Source organism: Meriones unguiculatus, chromosome 17, assembly GCF_030254825.1.
Source record: "Meriones unguiculatus strain TT.TT164.6M chromosome 17, Bangor_MerUng_6.1, whole genome shotgun sequence".
Taxonomy (NCBI): Eukaryota; Metazoa; Chordata; class Mammalia; order Rodentia; family Muridae; genus Meriones; species Meriones unguiculatus.
In genome coordinates this window covers 314,805-328,268 of record NC_083364.1, presented here as the reverse complement: position 1 = coordinate 328,268, position 13,464 = coordinate 314,805, and the positions used below count along the sequence as shown (strand labels likewise).

At 38.2% G+C, this 13,464-nt stretch overlaps 1 gene segment (V, D, J or C); it reads right to left on the bottom strand.

The window, feature by feature from the left end:
• Positions 1 to 2,015: 2,015 nt before the first annotated feature.
• On the bottom strand, positions 2,016 to 3,673 carry LOC110540608 (immunoglobulin kappa variable 4-1-like). The segment is given in 2 exon segments: positions 2,016 to 2,446; positions 3,625 to 3,673. Coding segments are annotated over 2 exon segments (480 nt in total).
• Positions 3,674 to 13,464: the final 9,791 nt, after the last annotated feature.

Below are 13,464 nucleotides of genomic sequence, written 5' to 3'. Positions count from 1 at the left end.
TCCTTACATACAAATTGACGTGCATTCATGTAACATATATACAAAAAAAAAAAAAAACAGATGGACACAGTTACATGCAAATACATGGTTAGGATAGCACAGTGGAGTTCTTCACCGGGTTCATAAATTACACCACCAACAGGTTCCTCATGGGAGCTTTTAGTAGGGGAAGATGGTCAGGGTCACAACGACTGTCTCTGGGAAAGGGAGGAAAGAGAGAGAGAGAAAGAGAGAGAAGAAAGGCAAGTCCTCTTAGAAGGTGATTAGCTCATACAAAGAACTACTGGTTGCAGGTAGTCAGCAGGTATTCAAAAGTCCCCGCCAATTCTGGAGGTGGCCTTAGAGATGTCCTGGTTCTCAGTTCCCCTGGGGGAAGGCCATAAGGATACCTGCTTACAGAGCCCAACACACATACATATATACATAGTTACATATTTACAAATTATTGATTAAGCTAATTCCATTGGGCTTCAAGGTTTATTCTATGAATTTAGTTCTATTTATACCCTTTTAACATACAGTCCTTACCTCAGAAGAGTAATTGCCTCACAGCAATTAGCAGGATAATGGATTGCCTGACATTTTAAACACATTGCCTTCCAAAAAGTTCATGGTAGGTACAAAACAATAATAATTCATGTCATGTGTAAATAAAGTCCATGCCATAGGCTATATGGCCAAACAATTGTTTGCATTTCTATGCATTAAGAGATTCTTTAAATATCTCTGGATTCACAAGCTCATCTAAGGTTTAAAACAATAATTTCTAGATGCCCTAATGCATATTGAGACCCACTGATCCAAAGGAATGTTCATTTTGGGACAATAAATCTGTGTCAAGCCTAACCTCTCTCCAGTGAGATGTATGTACTTGGCATCTGGAGTCTCACAGAGGTTTTTATTTTATTTTAGTTGATGAATTTCTATCAGCTATCTAACTTCTTAACTTCTGACCTTTGTTTAAATCAAAACAGGAAATGTATCATTAATTCATCTGAACTGCAGTTAATTTTCATAAAGATCCTGTAGGAGATCTCCTTAACCAGGACAGGTAAATATTTAAGGGATGACAGCAGTGAAGCCTCTTTCATACCATGCCAGAGTTTTGAGAGATATAAAAGCAGCATAGAAAAGTGGGGTGTCAGTTAGAGGAAGAAGTTCGAGAGGCTCAATCTCTGCCTCAGATTTCGCTCTATTGTAGACATTGGGGAAAAAATAAAACCTAAGTTGCCTTCCAGTAATCCCAGATGTCTCCTGAATCCCTTTCCCTGAGTACCTCCTGACAGGAAAGAAGAAATACCAGGAAATGGAAAGCAAAATGAGGGTTAGTGCATATGGGCAAAATATATGATCTATTGGAAAGACATTGCTTTCATGAAACTGTATTCAATGAGTTAACACCCACAATAGACTTTAAGAGGCAGCAAGATAACTCAAATGCAAAGACACTTTTTGCCAAGCCTGATATCAAACCTGAGTTGATCCCCAGACACAAAACAGAAAAAGATTCAGATCTAAATTCTCCTCTGACCTTCATGTCATGTCCAATGTACACCTATAAATATGCATACACAGACACACTAATGCACACTCAGATGCATGCAGACATAGGTAATTAACTAAAATGTAATAAAAATTAAAATGCTTTATGGAAAGTAAATGAATAAGCAGAGATATGGGCACCACGAAGGAAGCAAGGAAGGAAGAAAGGAAGGAAGGAAAGTACTATATAATCTAGAAAAACCAAGAAACATACTCTTTCTTAGTGCCTCTAAATAGAAATAATTTTTTTCCATCACCATCACTATGGTGGATATCAGAACTCCAATATTGTAAAAAGAAAAGAAAATCTCTTATATTCAAACAACAGAGTTTGTAGTAATGTGTTACAGATGGAATACAAATAAAAAACTGAGTTTTTTGCATATTCATATAAAGTATTTTCATAAAGAAGACATAAGAATCGTTAAACCTATAATTTAGTAAGGGGCTCTGCAAAATTTTTCAGCATGTTTTCAGGCACACCTGCCATCAGGCAGAAGGGAGAAGTGTGCAGGTCCAGGGCTGTGTGTGGTGCAGGCATCTGGTGAGACTTTCAAGGAGGTTTGTGTTGGAGGCCGAAGCACTGTGAGAGGAATACTGAAACTATTCTGACAGTAATAAACTGCCAGTTCTTCAGCCTGCACAGTGCTGATGCTGAGAGTGAAATCTGTCCCAGATCCACTGCCTGTAAAGCGATCAGGGACTCCAGTGTGCAGAGTGGATGCCCAGTAGACCAGCAGTTTAAGAGAGTGCCCTGGTTTCTGCTGGTACCAGGACAATAAATTCTTTTGGTTGTCACTGTAATAAAGACTCTGACTGGACCTGCAGCTAATGGTGACCTTCTCTCCTGCTGACACAGCCAGGGAGGATGGAGACTGAGTCATCACAATGCCTGCACAGGTACCTGCAATCAGAAACACACAATAAATATGAATATAAACACAAACACAGATTGTAAAGCAATTGAAATTTGTCATTTAACATCTTTTTTTTTCTTTATAAAATTTTAATGAAATTAAATCTAATGAATTTTAGTCATTACAATTGTGCTTTCAAAGTTTAATTTTCTGGAATCAGGATACAAGTGATGTCCAAACATGAACTCATCAAACAGAGCACAGCTTCCCTGGCGACTGCCTCTGCATTCCTCAAATGTGCAGTGTGCTCTGCCATGTTCCTGTTACACACATCCAAACATGCTCTGCTTTGCAGCCCTCGGATGATAAATGCTAGGGTTGAAAATCAGCTCTGAATCTACCTGAGATACAATATGTTAGTCAACATGTATAAACATTATTACCTTGTACATAGATAGTATCATTCAATATACTCTACAGCAAAATATCTATAACGCGATTTAAACTGTGAAAAGTATTTAATTTCTCAAAGTGAACCATGAAACTGATAGAAGTTAACCTGGGTGGGCATTAAGTGAAGAGTAGCAAGTGCTTGAGCGACACCGCAGAGTTGTTTTTACAAATATTCTCTGTGCTGCATACCCTGCATATAAAGTAGTAATATTAATGTACTGATAAGATTGCTGGAGTTCTGAGTAATTATCTGCCTTCTATATTACAATGCATATTTTAAAAATTGGACCTTGGCCTTTAATGCCTTCTATCTATAACATTATAGGACAGTTAAACTAACAAAGGCAACCACTGACCATAAATTACATACTCTGATATAAAGTTGCTTTAAGAAGAAAATATTTTATTTGTTGCCATATTGCCTAAATAGACACTCATATAAGTTTGTATTTGTAAATACTTAAAACATCCTTTGCAAATTACAGCTATCATTTTACTTTGATTGAACTAGAGGGAAATAATTTTATGAAATAGTTAGACACACATAAGATGCTTCTGTGATTTAACTTAGATTATTAATATCCCAGTATATATTAATTTTGTTTTGTTTTTAGAAAGGTTAATTTTGTGAACAACTAGCCACATTTAACATCTTTGTACTATCATGTTGTCAGAGTTTTATTATGTAAGAAATATTAAGCGTGGCACACTCTAAGTTTTTTGTCTACAAAGAAGTGACTCTGCAAAGATTATAACATTTTGAGTTTCTCACCAGACACCCAAAGCAGCAGGGATATGGGAACCTGGGTCTGTGAGTTCATCTTGCTCCCCACTGCTGTCTGATGCACCTCAGTGTTAACTGCAAAGGCCTGGTTTATGGGTTGGACTGTAGGGAGTTTATGTAAAGCAGTCAGCAAGTGCATAAGCAAATGCCTGCACAGTGTCTGTGAGTGTAGATGATGTCAATCAATACTTAAAAATACTATTACAGAGAACATGAGCAATCACTGAATAAGACTGTCTTACAGCTCTCAAACAGAAAAGTACTAGGTGCTCTAACAGCAGATCTAGGTTAAAATCCAAGACCTGCCGAAATCAAATGACTTCTGTAGAAACATTAATAGAGCTATCTCAGATTGACATACTTAGGGAAATTATAAGATATATTCAAAAAATCAGAACAAACAAAAGAAACGAAGTCATAAACATGCCATAAAAGAAAGAGAACATAGACGGAAGAAAAGATGAAAGGAAAAAAGAGAATTGAGGTTAAATGTGTTCAATATTACTCAGCTCCAAAGCCACTCTTGTACTGAAGACAGAGAACAGACATTTGGACTCTATTTTCTGAGATAAACAAGTGACTAAGATGCAAAGAGTAGCCCAAAATTCACTGTGAAAATCCAGGTGAACATTAATTTAAGACTGAAATCAGAGCAACTTTAATCTCAAAGCAAAGGAAAACAAGTAGAAACATTCAAGTCGCCTCCCCACAACTTCAGGAAATTGAAAGAGGGGTCTAACTATGAAGAAATGGAAGACAAAAACATGTTTTTCATGAAGTCTTTTCTGTAGACCAACACTGCCATGAGTTTTTATGAAACAAATACTAATGTTAGTGTAATTTAGAAAGTAGCAGTATTGAAACTGGATTAAGATGGGCTTCTGATATTGCGAACAGGTAATTCTCTCCAGAAGGGGACACAGACATCCTAGCCTACTTAATGATTTTATAGAGAACAATAGAACACTACATCAGTGATTGCTGTTACCCAAATGGTGAAAAACAAAAGTTTGCCTATGTATTAAAAACCTGTAGAGATAAGAGTAATCACAGAACCTGCTAGGACTTCACATTATTGAAATCAGAAAGTATATATAAGAAATTAATTATAGAGCCAGAATTATGTATAAAGTAAAAAGAGAAAAATAAATAAATCAAGTATCATGGCAAGGAGTGGCAATTCACATCTGTACTCCCAGAACTGGAGATACAAAAGCAGGAGACTTATGAGTTTGAGGCCAGACTGGAGAACATACCAACATCTGTGCCAATCTGATCTATATATGGAGACAATCTCTCAACAATGTGCATCATTAATCTGTTGGTTATAAAACAACTCATGGCCTTATCTACCAAAAGCAAATTACATTTTTAATTTTAATTTAATTTTATTTTTAATCACAGTTTATTTACTTTGTATCCCTCCTCTAGTTACCTCCCTCCTCCCCTCACAAGCCCTCTCTCCCACTTCTCCATGTATGCCCCTCCCCAAGTCCACTGGTAGGGGAGGGATTCTTTCTCTTCCTTCTGATCCTAGTCTGTTAGGTCTCATCAGAAATGGCTGCATTGTCTTCCTCTGTGGCCAGGTAAGGCTGCTTCCCCATCAGGGGGAGTTGATCAAAGAGCAGGCCAATCAGTTCACGTCAAAAGCAGTCCCTGTTCCCATTACTATGTAACACATTTGGACACAGAACTGCCATGTGCTACATCTGTGCAAGGGTTCTAGGTTATCTCCATGCATGGTACTTGGTTGGAGTATTTGTCTCAGGGAAGATTCCTGTGTTCAAATATTTTGGTTCTGTTGCTTTCCTTGTAGACCTCCCGTCTTCTCTAGATCTTACAATTTCCCACTTCTTTCATAGGATTCCCTGCATTCTGCCCAAAGTTTGGCCATATATCTACACAATGGAATATTACTCAGCAATGAAAAAGAAGGAAATCATGAAATTTGCAGGTAAATGGTGGGAACTGGAAAGGATCATCCTGAGTGAACAATCCCAGAAACAGAAAGACACACATGGTATATAATGACTCATATAGACATATAATATAGGATAAACCTACTATAATCTGTACACCTAAAGAAACTAATCTAGAGGGAGGACTCTGGCTAAAATGCTCAATCCCCATTGTGAAAGGCAGAGAGGATGGACATCAGAAGAAGAACAATACAGGAAACCAGTTAGGAGCCTCCCACAGAGGCCCCTGAAAGGCTCTGCCCTGCAGACTATCAAAGCAGATGCTGAGACTTAAAAGCAAATTATTTACCTGATGTTAGTGTTTCACCATGAAGCCACAAATATTATTGAAAAATAAATAATCATTTATCCAATATGCACTGACTTCTGTTTTGAAGTACATATATAATTTTATACATCTGCTTTTCAGGTTAGCTAATGTACAACATTAGCTAATTTCTGATGAGGACACACAGATCTTCTCTGTAAACCGCTAACACAAAGTCATAAGAGAAAGGTAGACTTATGCAGATACAGGGACTTCCTAATCTCAAGTTCTAGACTATGACAGAAAGGGAACTTTGCTTTTGTCACTGTCTAGCAAGTTTTCATATGCTTTTTATCTCAACTAAACTTTACACTTTTCCTTGTAACAGCAGTACTGAGCTCAGACCTTGCTCTCATGACATTAACATCTGTTCCTTTAGATTGGACAAACAGAGACAGGGATCTTACAAATCCAAACTCCATGGGCTTCTCACAGTATTCAAGGGGAGAACATGGGGTCTGAAGAGGAAATGATTTCATGTTATAGTATACATATTATAAAAAGCCCAACAGTCCTTTGTCACTTACCAAGTTTCTACAGTGTGTCCTGGTGAATTAGATTCTGTTGGCTTTGATTTAAAATGGACTATAAGACTGTTAGCTGGATTCAACACTGATTATTATGCTTACACCCTTGTAATCAGGAATTCGGAAGCTGATGGCTTTCAGCTTCTGGGACACAGCACTCTCTTCATGGACACCACTGTGGATGGAGGACCAGGGAATATTAGCCTCAGATGCAAATTATCCTGAGACAGTACAAGGCTGAACTCAGCTTTTCTGTTCCAGCACATAGAACCTTCTACTTTTTGGATGAGTGGCTATTTCTACCCCATATATGTGACAAACAGTAGTAGACAAGGAAAGATTTTCAATAACTCAGATAAAACATTGACATACTATTCTTAGTTAAAATCAGCAGCATGGTACCGAGGATATAGAAGTTTATTACTGCTTGCAAGAGACAGGAGGTCCTCATACAGAGTGGCCGCAATGAAATAAAACTGTCCTGCTTTATGTGCCTAGAGCCCACAGGTACTGCTTCGCTCAGGAGAGTTTGTACAGGTTCTCTGAGTTAGTAGGAGAGGGTGTGGTTAGAGAACTCAAAGCAACCTGTCAGAACTGAATTTTCCTCAAAATCTGTTACTAGATGCACTAAAAATAAACCCATTAGCACACCTTCAGCTTAAACATCTGTGGAAAGCATAGTCTTAAACAAATAGAGATGATGTGAGGGTCTTCTTTTTAACATTTTTATTTCTGTGACTATATTGGTTGTATGCATGTCTTTGCACGATGTATGCACCTGGTGGCTGCAGAAGCCAGGTGAGAGCATCAGATCCCCTAGAACTGGAGTTATGGATCATTGTCACCTACCATGTCTGCTGGGAATTGAACCTAGATCCTGTGAAGAGAAGATAGGGTTCATAAACAAGTAGCCAAATGTCTATCCAGCAACAGCCTTCTGATTAAAGAGACATGATAGGTAATGAGGGAGATCCATGAAAAAATAAAGACTTACATGCTGCCAAAGCCTCTGACACAGGAAGAGATGGGCAGTGGAAAGAGGAGGATGAGTAAATGACTCCTAAAGACTTCTTGTGCCTTGTAAAGTCTGTGCTGCTTTAAAACTAAGGTGGAAAAGAAATTACCTACTAATAAAAATAGCTTCATTTGATACAAAGAGTAAGAGAAAATCATGGGAACAAGTCAGTGTTTGTATTTAATCTTAACTTCTGTCTTCTTAGCTCAGGGTTCAGTGGGGATATCATAATGATGCAGAATCCAATATTCCTTTCCATCTTGCCTGGAGAGCTGGCGAGCCTCCATTTTCTGAAGAACCACATCAGTGAAGACACTGCCTCCAGATTTGTATGGGTGGCCCCAATCTCTGTTTTTGTTGTGATAAACTACAGTGAAAAAAGCAAGTCAGGAAACTTTGTTCCTTATTTGGGAACATGATTTGTTTTGAAACACAGTTCAAACATACAACCTATTATAGTATGGAAGACAAACTGGAAAAAACATGAAGCAGCTGCTCATATCACATACACAACTGAGAAATAGAGTGTGCAGAATGCTAGAGCTCAGGCCACTCTCTCCATTTTATGGAGGTCAATATCCATATGCTGGGTATTGTCTTGCCTAAAGTTATTAGAGTTTTCCTAAGGGAATTCAACTGATCAAAATGATCCATCCCAGACATTTCCAAAGGCTGACTTTTATAGAGATATTTCACAAATATTCCCAGAGGTTTATCTTCTAGATGATATAGATTCTTCCAAATATACCATCCACTGTAGTCCTAATGCCAAATAAATTTCAGTGAGGGAGTGGCATGTTACAAATCTCTTCAATTATGTTTCTGTTTTAATTTAGAAATAAAAGAAACCTGGTGGTGTAAAATCAAGAGGTTAATGAGTTTACACTCTTTGTGATGTTTCAAAAAAAGGAGTGCACGTATATATAATGAGCATATAACCTACCACACATCATTTACCATTTTGTGGTGCATGAATTAAAATAATAAAGTTCAATTTAAATATATATTATTGGTAATTTTAGTTACTTTACTAATAGATCAGCAATACTTAATCCTTCTGCTTGTACTATTCCAGTCATTGGTTTAGGCTCCTTTTCTTGTCAGTATTAATCCTCACCAAATGTATTTTAGATCCTATCACATATTCACCAAATCCAGCAGAGAATAAATGACCATCCAAAAAGAGATACTGCTGTAATAATATGTCTTACAATGTACTGAGTGAAATGGCCCCTCAGGATAGATAGCCTTTTCTTTCATGAGGAAAAGAAGGCTGAACAAAAGACATAAAAGGTCTCCTCGGAAGTTTAAAAAGAAAACCAGTGGAGGGAGTTCAAGACCTATATCTCTGACAAACAAAAATTACATTAGGTGCTGCATTGTAGGAGCAGAAGCCCATGAGAATGTGAGCTTCTGGTCTGCCTCTCTGACCCAGTCACTTTCCCCAAGCTAGGCCATGAGAGCCAGCAGTTTATCACTTGGACTTTGAATGCCATTCCAGATCCAAAGATCAAAACTTTGCAGCTTAAGAAAAAAACTCACTGATCTCTATTCATACCCTTGAACTATACATAATATTTCACATGAACACCTGGAGTGAATACCTCCTAAGTAGTCAAATAGCTTCAAATAAGATTGAAGTAAGATTCTTATTATTTATGCACGAAAGTTTGTCTTCTTCATCAAACATATAGACCTATATACCTGATGTTACATTGAACATTTTACAGGTGATATCACACTTCTGACATGCAAGCCGGGCATAGGACACAGATACTGACTCATACATTTCCAGGCTGGACATTAGGGATCTTGACAGTCTCCATGGAATTTGGTTAAGAAATATGCATATTTCATTCTCAAAATCAGAAGAGTGGAGGCTGGGGTGGTCATCATTTATTATGGTGGAAAAGGCACAGAGTGTCCTCATACAGTGCTTTAACCTAAAATGAAAAGCTCTCTACTTAGATGGTCCAACTGCCATCATGCGTTTCTTGACTTTGGAACATCATTAAAAATTTTCTGAACTTATGTGAAAGAAATAAAAATAGATCAACAAGTTACAGATGAGTTCTATACCCTGTGGAAACACAGTTTCATCCAGGAAAACCCTTAATGTTGCTTCAGCTACACCATCCTCAGCATGACGATATGGAGCAGAAGAATATGCATTGTCCATTCTCTTCTAAACAAATAGATGTGAGTAAAGGTAAGGAAAGTTCCAGGATATCAAAATCATGTGCTCTTCTGAAGATGGTTAGTGTTACAGTTGATCTGTTGAGGCTTTCAGATTCTTCTCATTTTTGAGAGTGAGATAGAAACTGAAGCAAAACCATAAAAATCACTTAATTTGAATAACTAATAAAAAGGAAATCATAAAATCAACTATAAATAATGGAAAACTCTACAGACATAGAAATCAGTATATGCTTCTGGAGGGACTGCACACTGGTACAGCCCCTGAGGACATCAAAGTGGAGGATGCTTAAGAATCATGGAAATATCATATAATTCAGCTACTCCTGCACTAGGCATGTTCTTGAATAAATGTAAACCAGCACAAAATAGATATATCCTCATATCCATCTTTATTGATGCACTATTTACAATAGAATAAACTTAAATCAATGAAATGTCTATCAACAAATGTTCAGAAAATAAGAAGGAGGTGTATATGTGCAAAGACATTTACTCAGCTATAATAAAAAATGGAAATCATGTAATGTGTTAATTTTTTCTCCCTGGCTCAATACATAGATTTGTTTCAGAAAAAGCTCATTGTATATTTTAATTAGAACTTATTTTTCTGAGTTTGGAGATAGAGTTCAGCCACCTTCTCCTGAACCAGGCTGATGAGTAGTAGTCTTGAAATCTTCCATATTCTTGATGATTTTCTTAGTGCATGCTCACTCAGCAAGTGTGAAAACCATTGGTCAGGAAGGATCAGGCTTCTACTCATGACAACACGAGTGGTTGAGTCAGGAATTTCTCAGAGTTGCAGTCTTTTGACTAAGATTCAAGTGAGAGTATATTCCCAAATGAAAGAAAAAGAAAAAGAAAAAGGTTGTACTAATATCCTCACTGGTCTTACACAAAGGTTTTCTTGAGTCAGCTGATGAGAATGCAGCTTTGATAATGCCTTGACTGTGGCCTATGAGAGACCAAGGAAAGGATCCAGACATACCCTGCCCAGATTACAAGTGTTCTGCTCATAAACCACTGAGTTGGTGTTAACTTCTTTCACAACACAAAGAAAATGATAAAATAATGTTTCATTGTTGTGACTTAGAACTGTGAACTTAATCTCAGCAATATTCATCTGAAAAAATGGTAAGTATAATTGTTGAGCTTTTTCAGTCTCATGAAAAGGATACAAAAGCCCTAAGAAGGTTTATATACAAATGGAAGATGTGAGAAAGTAAGCTTTCAACGATCATGGCTCTGCATGCCTGGTCCTCTAGAGTTCATGCAACTGCACTGAAGAACTTGTAGAAAATGAAAAGGAGCTGTGAATGGTGTCATGCAATGCAGAAGTTAAAGGAAAGGGGCAGGTGAGTTGCAGGCTCCAGGTCACTTGGCAACAGAGGGATTTACAGGTCAGGATACACAGTGAGACTTTGCACTCCTTCGCCTGAGAAGACAACAAAAATTCAAAGAATACAAGAAGAGAATTTACCACATCGTGGAAGATATTATAGAGAAAGATATGAGTATTGAATAAGGAGGAAAGGACAGCTAGTCATTCTAAGATTGTAGATGAGCATCTGGGAAGGAAATAGAGAAACAAATCAGAGATGAGCAGAAGAATCCGCTACAGGAGGCTTGTCTGTGTGATGCGCTGAAGAAGAACTTGTGAAATATCACACATATAGGAGTGGAAATGTAACATAGGCTGAAAATATCAGCTTTTGTCTGTAAGACAACTAACAACCTTCATTGTACAAAGCTCTGGTTATTTTGGGGAACTGAGGATAGTTTTCTGCAAATTTTAAATAATTGTTTACTCAGTGTGTTGAACATAAAAATGCCTTGAAAATTGTATCATGGAGGCCTTTATTAAATAAGAGAATTAAAAAAAATTATAAGGCATACATAGTGAGACAATCTCTGTCTCACAACTTAACCCTCATTACAAACATGACTTCTACCTTAAGATAGTGAAGATGTAAGAGATAGTTCAGATCCCTGAGGGAGAAGCAGCCTTACCAGGCAACAGAGGAAGACGATGCAGACAGTCCTGATGAGAACTGATAGGCTAGGGTCAGAAGGAAAGGGAGGAGGACCTCCCCTATCAGTGGATTTGGGGGAGGGTCCTGAGAGAAGAAGAGGGAAGAAGGGTGGAATTCGAAGGTTAAGATGGAGAGGGAAGGGATCCAAAATGAATAAACTGTAATTAATAAAAAGATTAATTACTTAAAAAAAGGGAGACAGTTCAGAGAGTGAGTGTCAGTGAAGCAACCCCAGGAGAATTCTCCTTAGCCCTGGAGCATTGTGGGAGTAAACTCCCTACTCTGCTGACAGTAATAGATTGTAGCAGGATCAGCCTCCACAGGATGAATGGTGAGGCTGACATCTGTCTAAGACCCACTGTCACTGAAGCTGGCAGGGACCACAGATACTAGGTTGGATGCTGCATACATGAAGAGGTTAGGGGGATGTCCTGGTTTCTGTTGATAGCACTGCATAAAACTGTAGTTAAATGAATTGACACTCTCACTGGCAGTGCAGTTAAAGTGTATCTCTGCCCTAGAGAAAGAAGGCAAAGAAGCTGGAGACTGGGTCAGCACAATGTCACCAGTGAAACCTGAAATGATAAAACACATTGCTGTCACATATGTACTATAAGCATCCCAGTATAGAACATTTGTATTTGGAATATAGGATAGCAGCCATGAGCTGCACTCTGAGAAGCCATTAAGAGAAGAGAAGCGTACCACTAATTAAATGCTATTATTTTTCAACTTTATATTTTTATTGATTCTCTGGCAATTTCATATCATGAACCCCATCACACTTATTTCCCAGTCCTTCCAGTCTCCAACTATTGTGACCTACTTCCCTAAAACTTAAAAATTAAAAAGAAACTAATATCATGTTCAATCTATGTTTCTATACATTCACTGGAGCATGGTGAAACTCTCAGTGACCTGCTTCTTTTTAAGTTCTCTCTTTTATTAAAAAATTAATTTTATTTACATATGTTTACTACATTTTTTTGCTTTGTATCCCCTCTGCAGCCGCCTTCCTCATCTCCTCGCAGTTGCACTCACCCTCCCCCTATGCCCTCTCCCTGATCTCCTGATAGGGAAGAACCTTAGCTTCTATCTGATCCTAGCTTATCAGGTCCCGCCAAGGCTGGATGTATCATTTTCCTCTGTGGCCTGGCAAACCTGCACACCTCAGAGGGAGTTGGTCATAGAGCCAACTGCTGAGTTCATGTCAGAGACAGTCCGTGTACCCTTTATGAGGGAACCCACTTGGAAACTCAGCAGCCAATGGGCTTCCTTCAAAGAGGTTGTCTAGGTCCTCTCCATGCATGGTTCTTGGTTGGAGTATTGGTCTCTGCAGGCCCCATGGGCCCAGGTATTTTGGCACTCTTGTTTTCCTTCTGGAGATCTTGTCTATTCCAGGTCTTTCTATCCTCCTCTTCTTCCTTAAGGTTTCTGGCACTCTGCCCAAAGTATGCCTATGAGCCTCTGTATCTCCTTAGATACACTGGTGGTTTGAATCTTCCACAGAGGACCTTTAAATTCTCTCTGAAAAAGAACTGAGTTGCTGCTTTCCCACACACCCAGTCAGAAACCATGAATTGTGAAGAGCCAACTTCAGCATATGTACTACACTTTTTAAAACTTCTGCCATTTTCTGAAGAGAAACAGAGGAGGAATTGTTAGGGGGTGGCAGAAGGAAGGTAGGGGAACCTAGAAGTAATGGATGGAGGAGAAATTGTGGTCTGTATGTAAATAATAATGACAAAAACAACAACAAAACAATCAAAAA